General features: G+C 45.5%; 1 protein-coding gene across 1 annotated transcript in view; it reads left to right on the top strand.

Moving 5' to 3' along the window:
- The first annotated feature begins 5,869 nt into the window (after positions 1-5,869).
- The window catches only part of ATP6V1H (ATPase H+ transporting V1 subunit H), a 77,039-nt gene continuing 65,836 nt past the window's right edge, over positions 5,870-17,072 (top strand). The window contains exons 1-4 of the mRNA XM_083187097.1: positions 5,870-6,026; positions 8,820-8,868; positions 10,848-10,894; positions 13,681-13,800. Of these exons, the coding sequence (XP_083043223.1) occupies positions 13,697-13,800 (104 nt within the window). The 5' untranslated portion in view covers positions 5,870-6,026; positions 8,820-8,868; positions 10,848-10,894; positions 13,681-13,696. The remainder of the gene's footprint in view (positions 6,027-8,819; positions 8,869-10,847; positions 10,895-13,680; positions 13,801-17,072) is intronic.

Raw genomic sequence — 17,072 nt, 5'->3', positions numbered from 1 at the left:
GTGGGGGAGGGGCGGTGTTAGTGGTGTCAGTGTACATGCTAAGAGAGCGGCAGAGAGAGGGTGGGCATGGGATTGAAAATAGGCCGTGGCATTTAAAATACGCAGACCCACCATGGCGACAAAAGCGAAGGAAGTAGTTGTGTGCGCGCCGAAGGCGCGCTCCGGAAAAAGGGATGTGGCCACTCAACAGGGGGCGTGTCCTTGAGTGTAGTGTACAACACCATATACAACTTCTACACAAAATACTAGACTCCATTATACTTGCCCCTTACACATTATGCCAAATGGAATGAGCTAAAATTCACATAATGCCACATGGATTGAGCCAAAATTCACATAATGCCAAATGGATTGTGTCAAAATTCACATAATGCCACACAGATTGAGCCAAATTCAAAAAATGCCATACGGATTGAGCCAAAATTCACATAAAGCCACACGGATTGAGCCAAAATTCACATAATGCCGCACGGATTGAGACAAAATTCACATAATGCTACACAGATTGAGACAAAATTCACATAATACCACACAGATTGAGCCAAAATTCACATAATGCCACATGGATTGAGCCAAAATTCACATAATGCCACACGGATTGAGCAACAATTCACATAATGCCACACAGATTAAGCCAAAATTCACAATGCGCTTCATAAAAAGGGACATTGTTCACCAAAGGCGTGCATTAAACATTTACACCATAATGTCCATTAAACGTTAAGTTACACGCCATTATGTCCATTATGTATTATGCCAAACACCATAATGCCTATTAAAAATTATGCTACATAAGTGCAGCTTATCTACATGCTCATTGCCAAGGGTTCCATGCTCGTTGCCATGTGGGATTACATGCTCATTGCCAAGGGGGAATACATGCTTGCGGTAAATGGGGGACAGCTGCCACCAGGCAGAAGTGATAGCCACTGACAGTGGCAGAGCCTGGCTGTATTCAGATCACTGCAGGTCCCGGCTATTTGAAATAATACCCCTTTTGCACCAGAAAATGCATTCCCAGGTTGGCCCCTTTTACACCAGCCTAGTCCCTGCATTTTCTGGTGTGAGGGGGAGAGAAAACCACCCCTCCCCTCTTTAACCAGTTATCTCATTTAACCAGCTATATCTCTGGTACCAACTGACCCATTTACATGAGACAAGTATCATATTAAAGAACTTTTGAGTGGGCTTTGAATGATGTTGGTCCAGTGAAACTGGAACATTTGGTTCAGAGTAATATGCCCTCAAAGAACATGAACAGCCATGAAATTACATTTCAAAAATAAAAAAAATCGGTTTACATATAATATCTCTGGAACCGATTGACCGATATGGACCAGCCTGGTATCATATTGAGATCAACCACAAGCTTCTGTGATGCCAGGGGGGGAAGTGGCAGCCGTCGAAACCGGGTGGGGGTCGGAATTAACGGGTCCCATATTATCCTATGGGGAAAAACGTTATAGCTTTGCCAGGCGATATCTCCGGTTCCCGGGGGGCTAGAGACACGGGGCTGGGCTCATTGGAAAGCCCTGGTCCTCAGCTACAAAATAAATGACAGGGGGACACGTGCCCGGGTGCCCCCCCCCCTGAATCCGCCAGTGCACACTGATGGTGAACAAGAAAACAAACAAATGGTGGAGCGCTAACACAAAATTACATATAACCAATTGGGTATCACAAATATTTTATTTACTAATAGCTAAAAGGTTGATACGTTTTTAAAATGGCAATTGCAATTTATAAATAAAAAGAGTGTACAGCCTATTAAGGAACATATAAATATAACAATTGTGCAGTAGGGGGGTATCTCACTTGTTCCTAGAAATGCTCTCCAGAAATAGAGTAGGGCAATCTCCCACAAATGAATGGAAAACTGGGATGGCGGGTGTCCATAAACCTGCTGGAGTTTCCTTGGGACTTGATCCTGATTTTTGTTGGACCATGGAATTCAGTCCTTGGTGTAATGTCTCCAGATGTATTAGCAGGTGATGGTTTCCCTTGGATTTTCCAGTAAATGTCCAACGGTGGGGAAAGATGGAAATGTGGAGGGCTGGTTCAAGTGAGAGCACACTGATGGTGGTTGAGATTAACATACCTCCCAACAAGACCCATGCCAGGAGGGACACATTGCTCTGCTCCTTCCACTTTCCTCCTAATGGATGATTGCCATCACCTCTTTTTGATCAGGTTAACTAATAAGAACAGGTGATGGTGATAATATATTAAGAGGAAACTCCAGGAGCAGAGCAATGTGTCCCTCCTGGAGAGGGTCGTGTTGGGAGGTATGGATTAATAGTGGCTCTCTGACTGGTAACTGGTAGAAGAGGGTGGTACTTTAGAAGGTGAGCTGGCAGGCAGATGTAAGTAATCAGTGATTGATGGTGAATTGAAGATGATCTAAATGGTAAATGATAAAGGGTTATAGCAGAAGTTATAGGAATAGGAGTTAAATGGAATTTACCAGTCTAGCCACTGGAGGGAGCCAGGCTGTGCAGCAAATGGTGGTTTTCACAAGACTGTAATTCAGCAGGATTTTCACAAGAGCAGATACACAAGATATTTCTATGCTGGATACATCATTGCACTGGTAGTCTAATCCCAGTATACTTATAGGGGTTATTCTGGTTGACTCGCAAGGCTGTGAATTTGCAGCCTTGCGAGTCCGCCAAACCCCACCCGGCGATTGCCGGGCTGCCTCCATAGCAGCGTGGGTTCGCCTGCACTGGCTGCAAATGGATGTTTAACCTTACCATAAATACGCAGGCTGGGGGGAACACAGTGGCGTAACTACAGAGGGTGCAGGGGATGCAGCTGCTATGGGGCCCGGCAGCTTGGGGGGCCCCAAAGTTCAGCAGGCTATCCCCTGCACCCATTAAAAGTGTGCTATTTAAAAATAGTGGGCAGTAGCAGCGAGTTCGGGCCAGCGTAGATGGGAAGGGAGAGAGGCAGAGCCGCTGCCTGGAAGGCGTTGTTGGCAGGATGGGGAAAGAACTGCTGCTGCCAGGATGGAGCCACTCCGAGGGGAGAGCAGAAGAGAACCTGCTGCTGCTATAAAGAGCCGCTCCGTGCTAGAGGCAGGCGGGAGATAGGGAGGACCCGCTACATGGCAGGGGGGAGGAGGAGAGGACCCACTCTTGCCCATAGCTTTCCGTGTATGGAGAGGGAGAGGTGGACACGTTGCTACCTCCCAAGCTGCTCTGTGGAGGAGGGAGAGAGGAAGATTGTCGCCAGGCTGATCGCATGCATCACTCCCAGCCCCACTGACACTCGCCTCTTCTGGGGACACCAGCAGGTATGGGGGGGGGGGGGGGGGGGGGAGTGTCTGTTTGCCCCAGATCCATGTACAACAAGTGTGTGTGTATATGTGCCCCTGGTCCTTGTACAATGCATGTATGTATGTATGACTATGTATATATGTGTTTGTGTGTATCAGTGTGACCATACAACATGTATGTGTGTGTGTGCCTCTGGTCCATCTACAACATGTGTTTGTGTGTCAGTGTGGCCCTGGCATATGTGTGTGTGTGTGTCAGTGTGCCATAGTGTAGGAGGATGTAGTGGACCCCTCACACTGTTTCACCGTGTGCCACAGCCTGAGCAGCTGCAGCGCCCAGATGTGACACAAGTTGCTTGTTTTAGGGGATGGAGCCTATTGCTATGAAGTGTCTGCCCCATCAGATATCTGCATCTGTGCTGTAGCCAGGTAGCACTCACCTCGCTCTCACCCTCCTCTCTCTGTTTCTCTCTCTCTTGCATTATTCTCTCTCACTAACACTGTCTCGCCTCTTTGATAACACAATCTCCATCTATCTGTCACTTTCTCCCTTACTTTCACTAACACTGTATCTTGCTCTGACACTCTCTCTCCCCCAGCCCCGCTCTCCCAATATCTCTCTGTGTGACAATGAGTGGGGGGCCCTTTCAGGATTTTGCTATGGGGCCCTTAAGGCTCTAGTTACGCCTCTGGGGGAACAACCCCCATCATTCCATTGTAGCTGACCATCGAATGATGGCGAAGGTGCATGCATATCTAAGTGACTCTCAGATCACTTAGATATGCGTGCAGCCTCGGGAGGAAGTGGGCGGGCAGCTGACATCCGGAGATGTCCGTGTCACTGGGCAATTTGCACTGGAATGCCCAGCATTCTCATGAGAAAGCCCACGAAATGCTGGGCGTTCCCATGGGGAAATCACCTGGCCCTCCGCCGAACGCCCCCCCCCCACCCCCAACCTGGGTGCATGTGCCCGGGAAGCCTCCTATGTGCCGTGGCTGCAGCACCTTGCATCTGCACATATGCAGAAATGCGTCTGCGCAAGCGCAAAACATTGCAAGTGGACCTGAATAAGGTCCATAATGTCTCTAGACAGCTGATGGACAGGCTGTAGCAAGGTGATGTCAGGATTGGAGTCACAGGGTTTGGTTGTGGAAAGTCATGTGACTGAGACCAAGGTGGCTGCGCCCATGTTTGGGAACTTGAGGGAAACCTGGCATGATGGAGGCATGACTGTGGCCTGTAGCATGGCGAAGGGAACTCTCTGGGCCAGCTAATTGCAGCAAAGAATGTGAGTGATGGGATGGGTACCGCTGGGTGACCATGGGTGACTTAACACTGCCCTGGAGTCTCTTAGAAGTGCACCTCAGAGCAAGCCTAGATAGGCTCTTTAGCTGGATCATGACAGCAATGTGGTGTTACACTATGTGTGCTGTTGCCATGCAGTGAGATCTTATGTGCTGCTGCAGTGTAATGTGTACAAGTGGCACCATGCGGTTCAATGTTAAGAATGGACACTATTGTGAATGGTAGTAATGTGAATTGGTACTATTATGTGGCCATGCCCCTTCCCCAGTAAGCCACGCCACTAAATGTTTTGCGCGCATTGTTCCTGTTTTGAGTATGGGGTTCCCTTTCACCCATTCCCTTTCACAGTCTATGCTTGACATACTCCCCTCTTCACTATCTACGCTTGACTTTGTTACCTACTCCAGAGACAAATGCAGGATTTTCATGGACGCTTCTGTCTAGAGATGTGCGGGATTGGATTTCCCTGATCCGAGCCCCCACGAACGTCATCAGTCCGAGCCCAGATCCGATCGGCGCTCGAAGCTTCCCACCTGACTCGGATTCGGGCACGCGGGCAAAACGTCAATGCCCGGCCCCGGATTATCACAAAATTCGGACCGCTATATAAATATTGAGCATCCGCCACCATTTGTCACTCGTGATTTGAGCTTCTTAGAGTAGGGATAGTCTGTGTGCGGTGCTTTGTTAGGTTAGGTAGGGAGCTGTGTTTTTTTTGCTGCTTTGGCGACTGCCAGTGCCTACTAGTGCCACTGTCGGCTCTGCTCTCTGGTGGTGTGTGCCCTGCCAATGGCTGCTAGCCCAGCCAGTACCTGGCAACTTCACTCAGTAATAGACATGTGTATATCACTGTGCAGTGTGCACTGTTGTTAAACTTAATTAAACACTTGTATACCAGTCTGCTTGTGCATCTGCTGTATAATACCTCCCTGCTGATGTATTTACAGCCTTATATAGCTAGTAAATATATTCTCTGCTGGTGCATCTACTGTACTGAGTCTGACATATAAATAAATATTAATAACAGTAACATGGGTCCCATAGTCTGCTTCTGATTTTTCAGTTGCATTAACCAGGGCTAATTAGTGAAATGCAACAATGAATCAGGAACTATTGGTGCAGGCACATAAGTGGGAAAAGCAGATGAAGACCAGCAGTAACCTAACCCGACGCTCAGTATACGCCAGCCTACTACTACTATTAACAAGTTAACAACAACACAACAACACTACCACTGGCTAGAAGAACTGTGATGGATCACGTGATCTCTGTTCTCTCCGCTGCTTCCTGGCTGGTCACCTGACCGAGTTCCTGTCACATGACTATGCCGTGTCTGTCAGCTGTGCGCTAGCTGCAGAGAGGTCACCGTGTATACAGCGCAGGGAGCCAGGAATCTGCTGGGATCGCTCCGGTACTAGTGCTGGGACGCAGCCCGTGGAGAGAGTGAGTGATGGTGATATTGTCTTCTCGGGGTATGACCGGTCGGAAGGGTGTGACGGTTCTGCGGCCTTATCTGCCTGGACTGGTCTAACTGATGAGGGTGATGGACTGCTCTGGCACTTGGGATGTCCTATGGGCATGATGAACTGGCAGAGGCCTGCTGTGTGGTGCTTGCTGCATCTCATCCTGCCTGTCCTTTCATTCTCAGTAGTCCTCTGTCATTAGTCTGTGCAGCTTATTACCCATTACAGTGGATGTTTGGTTACAATATACCTCTACCTGTCCAGTGTCCCTCCTATAAAACTGTAGTGTGCATAGTGGTCTGTATAACCTGCTGTCTGCTTGGATATCAGATGTACAGTATAGCCGCTATCTGCTTATTCATGTCTATGAGTCCTATGTATTTATACATGTGTAGTTTATTAACAGTTTCTTATACAGTTTAGTGCAGCACTTTCAGTTGCGCTTTGTGGAGTTTAAGATTAATGGATTTTAATAGTGTTTCAGGTATTGGCATTCTCTTGGTTAAAGAGTTAAGTTCTCCATACCAACCAACTGACTTTGTGGAAGCATTTATCAAGTACTGTACATTCTATAAAAGCTGGTTGTTTACATTCTATAAAAGCTGATGACTTCTATATTTGTCCACTGCTCTCACTGGTTGATCTATCTCCCCTGTCTTTAACTTTATGGAGTAATTCCAATTAACTTGCCCCACTTGCAAGATGAGTGAGTTGTTGCTGAACCAGCATGTAAAGCAGCATTGGAGCTCACCACAGGTTGTGTACACAACCATTGGGGCTGGGTGCAAACATCTGTGAATACAGGGGGTACGGTCAGGGTGGCATATATCATGGCTATTATATTAGTGCAAGTTCTCATAATATCTACTTGTTATTGAACTGTGTTATAGAATTGTATAAAGGCCAACATCCACTAGTGCGATATGGCCACTTATGTGATTCTGCTGCATTTCTGCGATGGATCGCATGTCATTTACTAGCGATGAGAGGCGCATTCCTGTGCGCCATGCATTGCAGTCGCAGCTGCTCGGGGCTGGCATAAATATTTATTGTAGCCCTTGATGGTATCACATATGATAAAGTGTATGCAGAATGTATCGTATGCGATCCTGCAGCTCAGGTGAGTAGATGGGGCATTTAATTTTGTATTTTTTTTAATGGCGAATACAGATACAGTATTGGAGATTTTACTCTCAGTGGCAGAATCAAGGCCACATATACTTTTTTATGGTAGTCCATAAAATGTGACTATTTAATTTATTGCTACTTGCTTATTATTATTATTTAGAAAAAATCCTGAAACTTTATCCGCCATTACATCTCATCTTGAAATGAGACATATTACATATAAGAATACCGTATTCCAGTATGGCATGTTTGCATATCAGCTCTTCAGAATGAGTGCATGAAGTACACGTTTGCTGACCTTTCAATTAGCTAATACACATACATGTATTATACCGATATACAACTGCCGAGTATTCTGTATTATTGTTGCTGTCAAAATGGCCTGACCACTTCCTTTATTTCTTGACACCCTTCTCATAACTAGAGTGACAGGGATCATGTAATGAGGTTATTATTATTATTTTATTTATAAGGCACCACAAGTGTTTCACAGCTCTGTACAAAGGAACAGTACAGGGGACAAAACATAACATTACAGTAAATAAATAACATAAAATAGATTACAGGTAAAATGAACGCCACAGTTCAATACACATTACAGCTTAAATGTAAGTAGTGAGGACTTGATCAACGTACTACTAGGGACTGAGGGCTAAATGTAATAGGGTGAGAGTTCCAGAAAGAGAGAGATTTTGGGAGAGTTTTCCCATGTTTTTTAAAGCAGCAATCAATTGCATGGCAAAATCAACCTGGTTTTGCAGTGTAATTGATTGCTGCTTTAAAAAACATGGGAAAACTCTCCCAAAATCTCTCACTTTCTGAAACTCTCACCCTATTACATTTGGCCCTGACTGTTTAAGTACGGGAGAGCTGTGAGTGAAATGTGAAGAGAAGAGCGCTTAGACGACAGGAGGGAAGAGGGCCCTGCTCTGAAGAGTTTACAATCTAGTACAGGACAGGCCAACCTGTGGCTCTCCAGATGTTGTGAAACTACAAATCCCAGCATGCCTTGCCACAGTTTTAACACTCCCTTATAGCAAAACTGTGTCAAGGCATGATGGGATTTGTAGTTTGATAACATCTGGAGAGCCACAGGTTGGCCAGGCCTGATCTAGTAGGAAGGGGCAACAGACAGATTACATGAGGTGCAAGCAGGTTGGAGGTGGGTTGATGAAAGGATGTAAGTAGTCAGAGACGGTCAACGCATGTGGCATGGGTCAGAGGACAAGCCTCAGGACTAAGTTATGCAGTGGAAGGGTACACTGATGAATAGGTGAGTTTTCAGTGCCCATTTGAAGCTTTGCAAGGTTGGGGAGAGTCTAATGGAGCGAGGGAGTGCGTTCCACTGAAGGGGTGCAGCACGGGCAAAGTCCTGAACTTTAGCATGTGAAGAAAGATCAGGGTGGTGGAGAGTCGACAATCGCTGGCCGACCGAAGAGGTTCCAGCTTCTTGTAACTGTATTCATTGCTTTATTGTGAATGTTTTACTTTTTTTCTGTTTAGTTTTCCTAGCAGTGTATTATAATAATAAAATAAATAAAATAACACAAGATAACCTTGTTCTTTATAAGTCTATATAAATCACAATTACAAAGTGCCTTTTAGTGCTACAAAGCTTTGCTTAATAAAAACATTTATTTTACAGAGAATCCATACATGAAAATTATTGGTCCCTAAACATTCATTATTTCAAGGTAATCTACTCAAATGAAATGACCTGTCCGTTTAATGTTTGTTAGAGAATATTCATAAATTTAGCTGCTATAATAGTACCGTTTTGAACTAGCGGGGACCTTTTGTATGTTGATGATCACATACATTTATGCAATTTGGGCTGGTTTCCCCCGATTCTGTTGGATCAGCTCGAGAAATCGTTGTTAAGTTGGTCAAAATCGCATGTGATGAACATCCTATCCGATCTGATGCATGGCCCTGTACGGATCAGATGTGTCCGACCTCTGACCCCTCCTGGTGGTGAGGAACAGGTTCACATGCAAAAGGACCGCATGCAATATATGGCATACAATCCTGCCGCCCAGTAAGGTCCCGGGCGGCTCAAGGGGATCGGATGGCCATACACTGCTGCGAGAAGACACAGTAGTGTATGGACACCTATAGCCAGAACTTTTTTGTTTATTTCAAATTCTTTGTCTGCTAAAACCTTTGTTTACATTATAATATAAACTAGAATTATCACACGTGTTTTATTATACCCCTTTCACATCGCTGACACGTTTTAAAAACCGGTATTTTAAAACGGTAATTAAAACGGGTCAGAGCCTTAACATTGCCGCAGATTACCGTTTTAAATACCGGTTAAGTCTCATTCAACATAGCAGTCAAACCGTTTCAACCCGAACATGTTTCAAGCCAGAGTGTCAACATTGCCTGTCATTTTAAAGGGGACAGCCTATCACTGCTCTGTAGCTTGTGTTGTTTGCCTGAAATACCGTTTCAGACACATTGCACACATTCACATTGCTCAAAAAACGGAAAGGAACCGTGTAGGACTCTGCTTTTTACACGGTTCGAAATACCAGTTAACTTTAAACGGTAAATCGGCTCTGGTGCATTCACAGTGCAGGCTTAAACGTTTTAAAATGAAAAAAAATCGTCAATTTACCGTTTTAAAAGTGCGATGTGAAAGGGGTATTATATACGTGTTTATGTCCATTACCATCAGCATGTTTTTGCTGTTATTTAAAGACAGCTAAAATAGTGGCTAAAATTAATTTTCAAGAGATGTTATATGTACCCTTGATGACAATTAAACACTGTAAAAAAAAAAGTGAGTGAATGTTTTATATTAATTTTGTTGTAAGTAGCGCAAACTATGTTTTCTTATTAAAGATAATTTAGGTGAACTTTTTTGATTTTTGTATACATGTGTTTATAGTTAAAAAGTACTTTTGGGTAATGTTGAAAAAGTTGTATTATTAGTCTTCATATTATCTCTGATCACTGTATCCTGTTACTAGGTTGTAAACTTGCAGCAGGGCCCGTAGCTCCATGTCTGTTTTTACCCAGTTTGTTCTATCAATTGTAAAGCGCAATGGAATTTGCTGCACTATGGGCCTTATTCTAGTTCACTCTTTTTGTCAAAATCCTTCTTAGATGGCCAAAACCATGTGCACTGCAGGGGGGCAGATGTAAAATGTGCAGAGAGAATTAGATTTGGTGAGTTATTTTGTTTCTGTGCAGGGAAAATACTGACTGCTTTATTTTTACACTGCAATATAGATCTCACTTTGAAGTAATACCCCACCCAAATCTAATTCTCTCTGCACAAGTAACATCTGCCCCACCTGCAGTGCACATGGTTTTGTCCATCTAAGAAGGATTTTGTCAGAAGGAGTGAACTAGAATAAGGCCCTATATGAGAAAATAATCTAGCAACAACCTATAGATGACTTTTTTTTTATTCCCATTTACTAATGTTCTTTTTAGAGGACAGTCGAGGTTCTAGATACCGTTAGTTAATTGTAGAACAGTACAAGGAATGAGTTAAGTTTGAGGTTATTTGAAGTATTTAGCATGTAAGCATAAATTCTTCCACTGCTGTAAAGAAGCGAGATTATTGGGTGCTGTTACAATGCAGTCTTTGTCTGGTGCTTGCTTTTTCTTTTTTTCTTTTGGGTAACTTTTATTTCTGCTGTTATTTCTTCCCATCCAGCATTATACTGCCAGGATCCACATTCTTCCACTTTTTTGCTGCTATAGGTAAGGCAAAGGGCTGGAAAGAACCTGTCATTGTGTGGATAAGTGGGTTACGCCCTCCAGACAAATGTTTAGAGGAAACAAAAGCTTTGTTGTGTCATCACAGGCCATTCTGAAGGTTATGAGAAAGGGTATTGGGCCTGATTAATGTTTGTGAGTAAAGGCCCCCATACACTAGCCGATTTTGGTCAGATTTCAGCCAGATCAGTCGGATCTGGCCAAAATCGGCTAGTTTTGATGTCCCCTCAGATCCGATGCGCGGTCCCGTGCGCATCGGATCTGCATCGGGTGGTCGGACCTGCTGCACGTCCGACCACCCGACTTGGGACCTAGTGGGGCGGCGAGGCGGTAGAGGGAGCAGGGGGGCTGGGGACGCTGCGGGGGACACAGGCGGCATAGAGCCGCGCAGGGGAAGCCGGCGGGAGCTGTCAGTATTGAATAAAAAAAAAAAGCCCATACAATGCATGGGCGGCCTGTGATTGGCTGAGCGCTCTCTCAGCCAGTCAGCAATTGGCTGAGAGAGCGCTCAGCCAATCACAGGCTGCCCATTCATTGTATAGGCTTTTTTTTTCTAGCACTGACAGCTCCCGCCAGCTCCCCCTGCCCAGCTCTATGCCGCCTGTGTCCCCCGCAGCGTCCCCAGCAGCGGGGGACACAGACGCTGTCCCCGCAGCGTCCCCAGCAGCGGGGGACACAGACGCTGTCCCCGCAGCGTTACCAGCAGCGGGGGACACAGACGCTGTCCCCGCAGCGTCCCCAGCAGCGGGGGACACAGACGCTGTCCCCGCAGCGTCCCCAGCAGCGGGGGACACAGACGCTGTACCCGCAGCGTTACCAGCAGCGGGGGACACAGACGCTGTCCCCGCAGCGTCCCCAGCCCCCCTGCTCCCACCTCTGTAGCCCCCCCCCCCCCCCCCCCCTGCTCCCCGGGTTTTTTACATGTGATAAATCAAGACGATTTATCACATGTAAAAAATGGCACATCAAGTGCCAATCTAATCAAGCTCCCCCGGGGAGCAGCCGGGGAAGCTCAGGGGGAAGTCGGGGGCGACTTGTCCTAAGGACAAGTCGCCCTAGTGTATGGGGGCCTTAACTTTGTGTCTAGAACAAACCATGGTACCATGCAAGGGGAGGAAATACATTTATATATTTTCTATGCAGGGTGAATTCTGTTTTGTTTTAAATGTAGCCAACAAATGTTAAGCCCCATACACACTAGGCGATAATGTTCACACATATTGTGGACAATATCGCCTAGTGTGTACGCTTCCTGTCATTAACAATGCGCACTCCCCCTCATCTTTAACGACCTCCACCGTTGTCCAAGCATGTCCGGACGAGGGAGGTCATCCTTAATGAAGGCCATGCTGCAGCTACAGCACGACCGTCTCTTTCCCCGTCGTCCCACTGCCATCGCTCACCTCTAAGCAGGCATTGGCAAGTGCATATGCACTTGCCAATATCGGCGGCAGGGGCATTGGCTAGTGTGTATGGGGCTTTAGACAGGTTTATTTTTTCCACTGCAATTTTGATTTCAGTTCGAACCCACCCCACACAGATCTAAAGTTCAATACACACTGAGTGGATTTCCCCCTGCCTTGCGCTGTCGGGGGGGGGGGGGGGGGGGAGGATTTGCGGCTTTGCATAGCGCAGCACTATGGAAAGCTGTCCACAAAGGTAATACCAGCAGATGAGCAGTGGCTGGCAACGATAATGCAGGAGTGCGCAGCAGCGCTCACTGCTGCCCCTGTATACACTAGGGACGAGAAAACTGAGCGGCTTTCACATGAAGGTCGACCAGTGTGTATTGGCCTTTACTCTCTGCGTGTTAAATCTACCCCACCTGCAGTGCAACATGGTTTTGGCCAGTTGTTGGGTTTTTGCTTTACTTACAAACATCAATCAGACCTTTTGTCATAGATTCTTACAATTTTTTTTTTGCATTTTAATTGCACTTTAAATGGTATACCAGCATGGGTCTTCAAACTGCGGCCCTCCAGATGTTGTGAAACTACAAATCCCAGCATGCCTTGCCACAGTTTTAACACTCCCTTATAGCAAAACTGTGGCAAGGCATGCTGGGATTTGTAGTTTCACAACATCTGGAGGGCCGCAGTTTGAAGACCCATGGTATACCAGGATTGGTTATTGTGTGGCTTTCCTATGTTGTGTAACCATAAAGGCCCCTATACCCTACAACGATTTTGCACAATTATATTCGATTTCGATATTTCGGTCCGATATATCGTTTGTAAAGTTTCAAATCATATGTGTTTTCCATCCAATCCGATGCACGTGGAATAGGAGCCCCTAGATGCCTCACACTGCACCATTGATTTATCAGAATCAGATGGAAAAAGGTGTGCCTTTTGTGCATGCAATATATCGTTTGCAATATATCGCAGGCCGTTTGACTAATGTTTCCAGTCCCTCTAGCCCCTAATCCAACCCATCAGATCTATCTCATGGTACAAATGTATAACAAGATACATATCATGAGATTTATCTTGGCTTGATCAATCACATGAGCTATATCTTATGCAAAAAAGACACCAGAGTACAAAATCGGATGGAATAACTTCAGGTCAGACCTATCGTTGTAGTGCATGGAGCCCTTTAAGTCCAAACTTCCAATGCCAGACTTTGCTGGGACTTGTAGTTCCACTGGGGAGCCACGGGGATCTACCTTTTGTTATAGATTACTCTTAACATAAATAAAGACAAAAAATCTCCTAAGAAAATGTTAGTTTAAAATATGTGGAGAAGTAATGAGATTCCTGTGTCTGAAGGAACGCGGAAGAGAAGATGGACATTCGAGGTGCTGTCGATGCTGCGGTCCCTACAAACATTATTGCAGCCAAAGCTGCGGAGGTCCGTGCTAACAAAGTGAACTGGCAGTCGTATCTCCAGTAAGTGTTTGGTACCCTTATTCCACTGCTTCCATGTTGTTTCTCCACTTGCTCTGTCCTTTCTTCCTAGCTGTAGAAGCCATTAAAGGGATCACGTGCTCCCCAGAAACCACTGCACATGCTTGTTGGAGACAGGGCTGACCTTAGAATCTTTATATAGATGAGACAGGATGCAGATTCTACAGGAATTCTAGCTGTATACATTCTTAGGAATTCAATAGAGAAAGCAAACCACAACTTTGATTATTTTAAGTTAGAACACAGGTTCTCAAAGTCCGTCCTCGGTACCCCGCACAGTGCATGTTTTGCAGTTCTCACTGAATCAAGTGAGATAATTAGCTCCACCTGTGTATTTTTTTAAAATGTGTCAATAGTAATGAATGCACCCTTGCACCTGTCGGTAGACCTGGAAAACATGAACTGCGTGGCGTCCTGAGGACCGAGTTTGAGAACCACTGAGGGGTAGATTTATTAAGCTCGGTGAAGTGATAAACTGCCTGGATTTTATCACCGACCAATCAACTCCTACCTGTCATTTTTCAAACAAAGCCGGTAGCTTCACAGGTAGGAGATGATTGGCTGGTGATAAAAAACAGACAGTTTATCACTTCACCGAGCTTAATAAATCTGCCCCTGAGTTAGAATGATCACTTTAACAGGCCTGAATCATACTGGAAGTAGTAAATCCACAACATAAATTCAGACTTTCGCATTTTATAATTCTGTATTGAGGCATTTTGCTACACGTGAAATGTTGGATGTTCTGAGTCTCACTCCCGCATGTTATTGTGATTTTATTTTGGGTTTTTTATGTTCAATTTTAAAGCTTGACATTTAAATGTAACATGATTTGACAGGGTAGAAAAGGTTACATTCGTTAATTATTCACTCCTATAATATGTGATTAAAGTCATGGATACTTGTACAGAGAGGTCAAATTGTAGTTAACGTGAAAGGTGTCACATATTCCATCTTCTGCATTTACATTGATAAGAACAGTCTCCTGTGGAAATTGCTGTACTGTAGACCTTTTTGCAAATAGAGTGTTTGCTGCCTGGGACATGAGCAGACCGTGCTCTCATTAATAACATTGTGTTAGCTTAAATTTTACTTTGAACAACATCAACTTCTAAGCATAAATGTCAACATGGGAATGATCAGAGGAAAATGTCAGTTTATCAGGATTTTCGTTTTTACTTCACGATCCAAGTGGGCATAGAGTAAAGCTGACCATAACTACTGCAATGTATTGCAGCAGTGTATGGCCACTTGATCCCCACGAGCCACCCGGAACTTCCCGGGTGGCAGGATCGCACGAGGTCCTTTCACATGGGATGTATCGCATTGGGACCCCTGTTCCCCACCACCGGGAGGGGGGTCTGAGTCGGAGGTCAGACCTGCATGCAGTACATACGCATCGGACCTGAGTTGAAGGTTGGACCTGCATGTGACATCAAATGCATCCGATTTCTTTGATGCAAAAAGACAAAGGTTTGGGATAAATCCACTTTCAGCGCCACAGATGAGGAAGGGTAATATTCAAGGAAATATGCGTCCCTTATAAATAAATACCGTTCCTCTTCTCCGTATATGTCACTCGAGGATTCAGTCGAAATGACAAACAGTATTCAAATATCCTCTAAGATGCCATCCTGTTCTCAGGGTATTTCATCCAATGTATATGCAAAAGAATGTGCAAAGGAAATGCACCTTTTTTTTTCAAATATAACACATACTGACATATACATAAAAAACACGCAAGTGGGTAGTGGAGGGAGAACTGAGAAAGAAAAGGCGGTCTGTAATTACCAGATCAATTTGAGAACTCCTTTTAGGGAAATTCTCAAATGAAGCATGGATTGAAGGGATGGTGTTCGGTCCTGTCTGGATTCAGTTCAATACAGTGTCCCCTCTGCTGGCAATCGTCGCCTCTGTCCTCCTCAGTGCCTCCACAGCCCCGTACACCAACGCGTTTCGATCGCTGACTGCGATCTTTTTCAAGGTAAAAGTTTCATATCCTATGCGGGTTTAAATCCCCTTCTCAATTAACTCGCCCGCCCTCACGCCAGCCTCCTGGCGTCCTTACGACGTGACGTCCTGTGCTGGCGTCCTCTTAAGCGTCACTAGTTGCTAGGACGCGGCTTCCCGGCTTCTGAGATGGCGGTCACGTGCTCCCCTTACGTGGCCGCGTCATGCGCCGGCATTGTGTGTGAGTCTCTCGTTGCTAAGAGACCACATCACCTGCGTCTGATGTTTCAGGGTCTATTTGATATATGTTCTTAATGCGTCTCCTTGCCCGCGGCCGTCCTCCATTACTGCCTTACAGGGATGCAATCAAATTCCCCTTTTCTCTATTCAGTTGGAATAACCATTGTTCACATTTTCTTTCGTCCCAAATGGATAGCTTTGATTTGTTCTGCCCGGGATCTGCAATCAAAGCTATCCATTTGGGACTAAAGAAAATGTGAACAATGGTTATTCCAACTGAATAGAGAAAAGGGGAATTTGATTGCATCCCTGTAAGGCAGTAATGGAGGACGGCCGCGGGCAAGGAGACGCATTAAGAACATATATCAAATAGACCCTGAAACAGCAGACGCCGGGGATGTGGTCTCTTCGCAACGAGAGACTCGCACACAATGCTGGCGCATGACGCGGCCACGTAAGGGGAGCACGTGACCGCTATCTCAGAAGCCGGGAAGCCGCGTCCTAGCAACTAGTGACATTGTACACTACTTTTTCTCATCCGATTTCTTTGCCCGATCCGTCAGGAATGGGTGAAATCGGCCCAAATTGCGGTAGTGTATGAGGGCCTTTACATTATAGCGCCCGAGATATGCGTGGGGTCGCGGTACACTTGTACAATGTCCCTGACACTGAAAAAAACATAAGAAATCCATGTTGACCTTTTCCTGTTTTGACCATTCCCATTTCTAGTTTTTGCTTGTGTCGACCTAATCACTGTAGACCAATAGTGGTCAAACTAGTGACTGTCGACCTGAACACTGTCAACCATTTATTCTAAAACCCTAAATCTAAACTAAAAACTAAGCCTTAAAAGGTTCTTAAATCTTCTTACCTACCATCCTATTTAAAGTTGCTATCCGGTAGATCAGGGGTGGGAACCTCTGGCCCTTGGGTCGTAAATAGCCCCTGTAGCCCGTTTGTTTGGGCCGCCCACCCAGGAGACACGGGAGACAAGTAAGGGAGTCTCGCGTGAGGTGGTGACGTGGGTGGGAGCGAGCTCACGTGAGAGGTGTTCAGCAGCCGGC

This window comes from Crinia signifera, chromosome 5, assembly GCF_055691185.1.
Source record: "Crinia signifera chromosome 5, ASM5569118v1, whole genome shotgun sequence".
In the NCBI taxonomy this organism is placed as follows: domain Eukaryota; kingdom Metazoa; phylum Chordata; class Amphibia; order Anura; family Myobatrachidae; genus Crinia; species Crinia signifera.
Note: the sequence above shows the minus strand (reverse complement) of the source record. Positions and strands in the feature narration are given on the sequence as shown.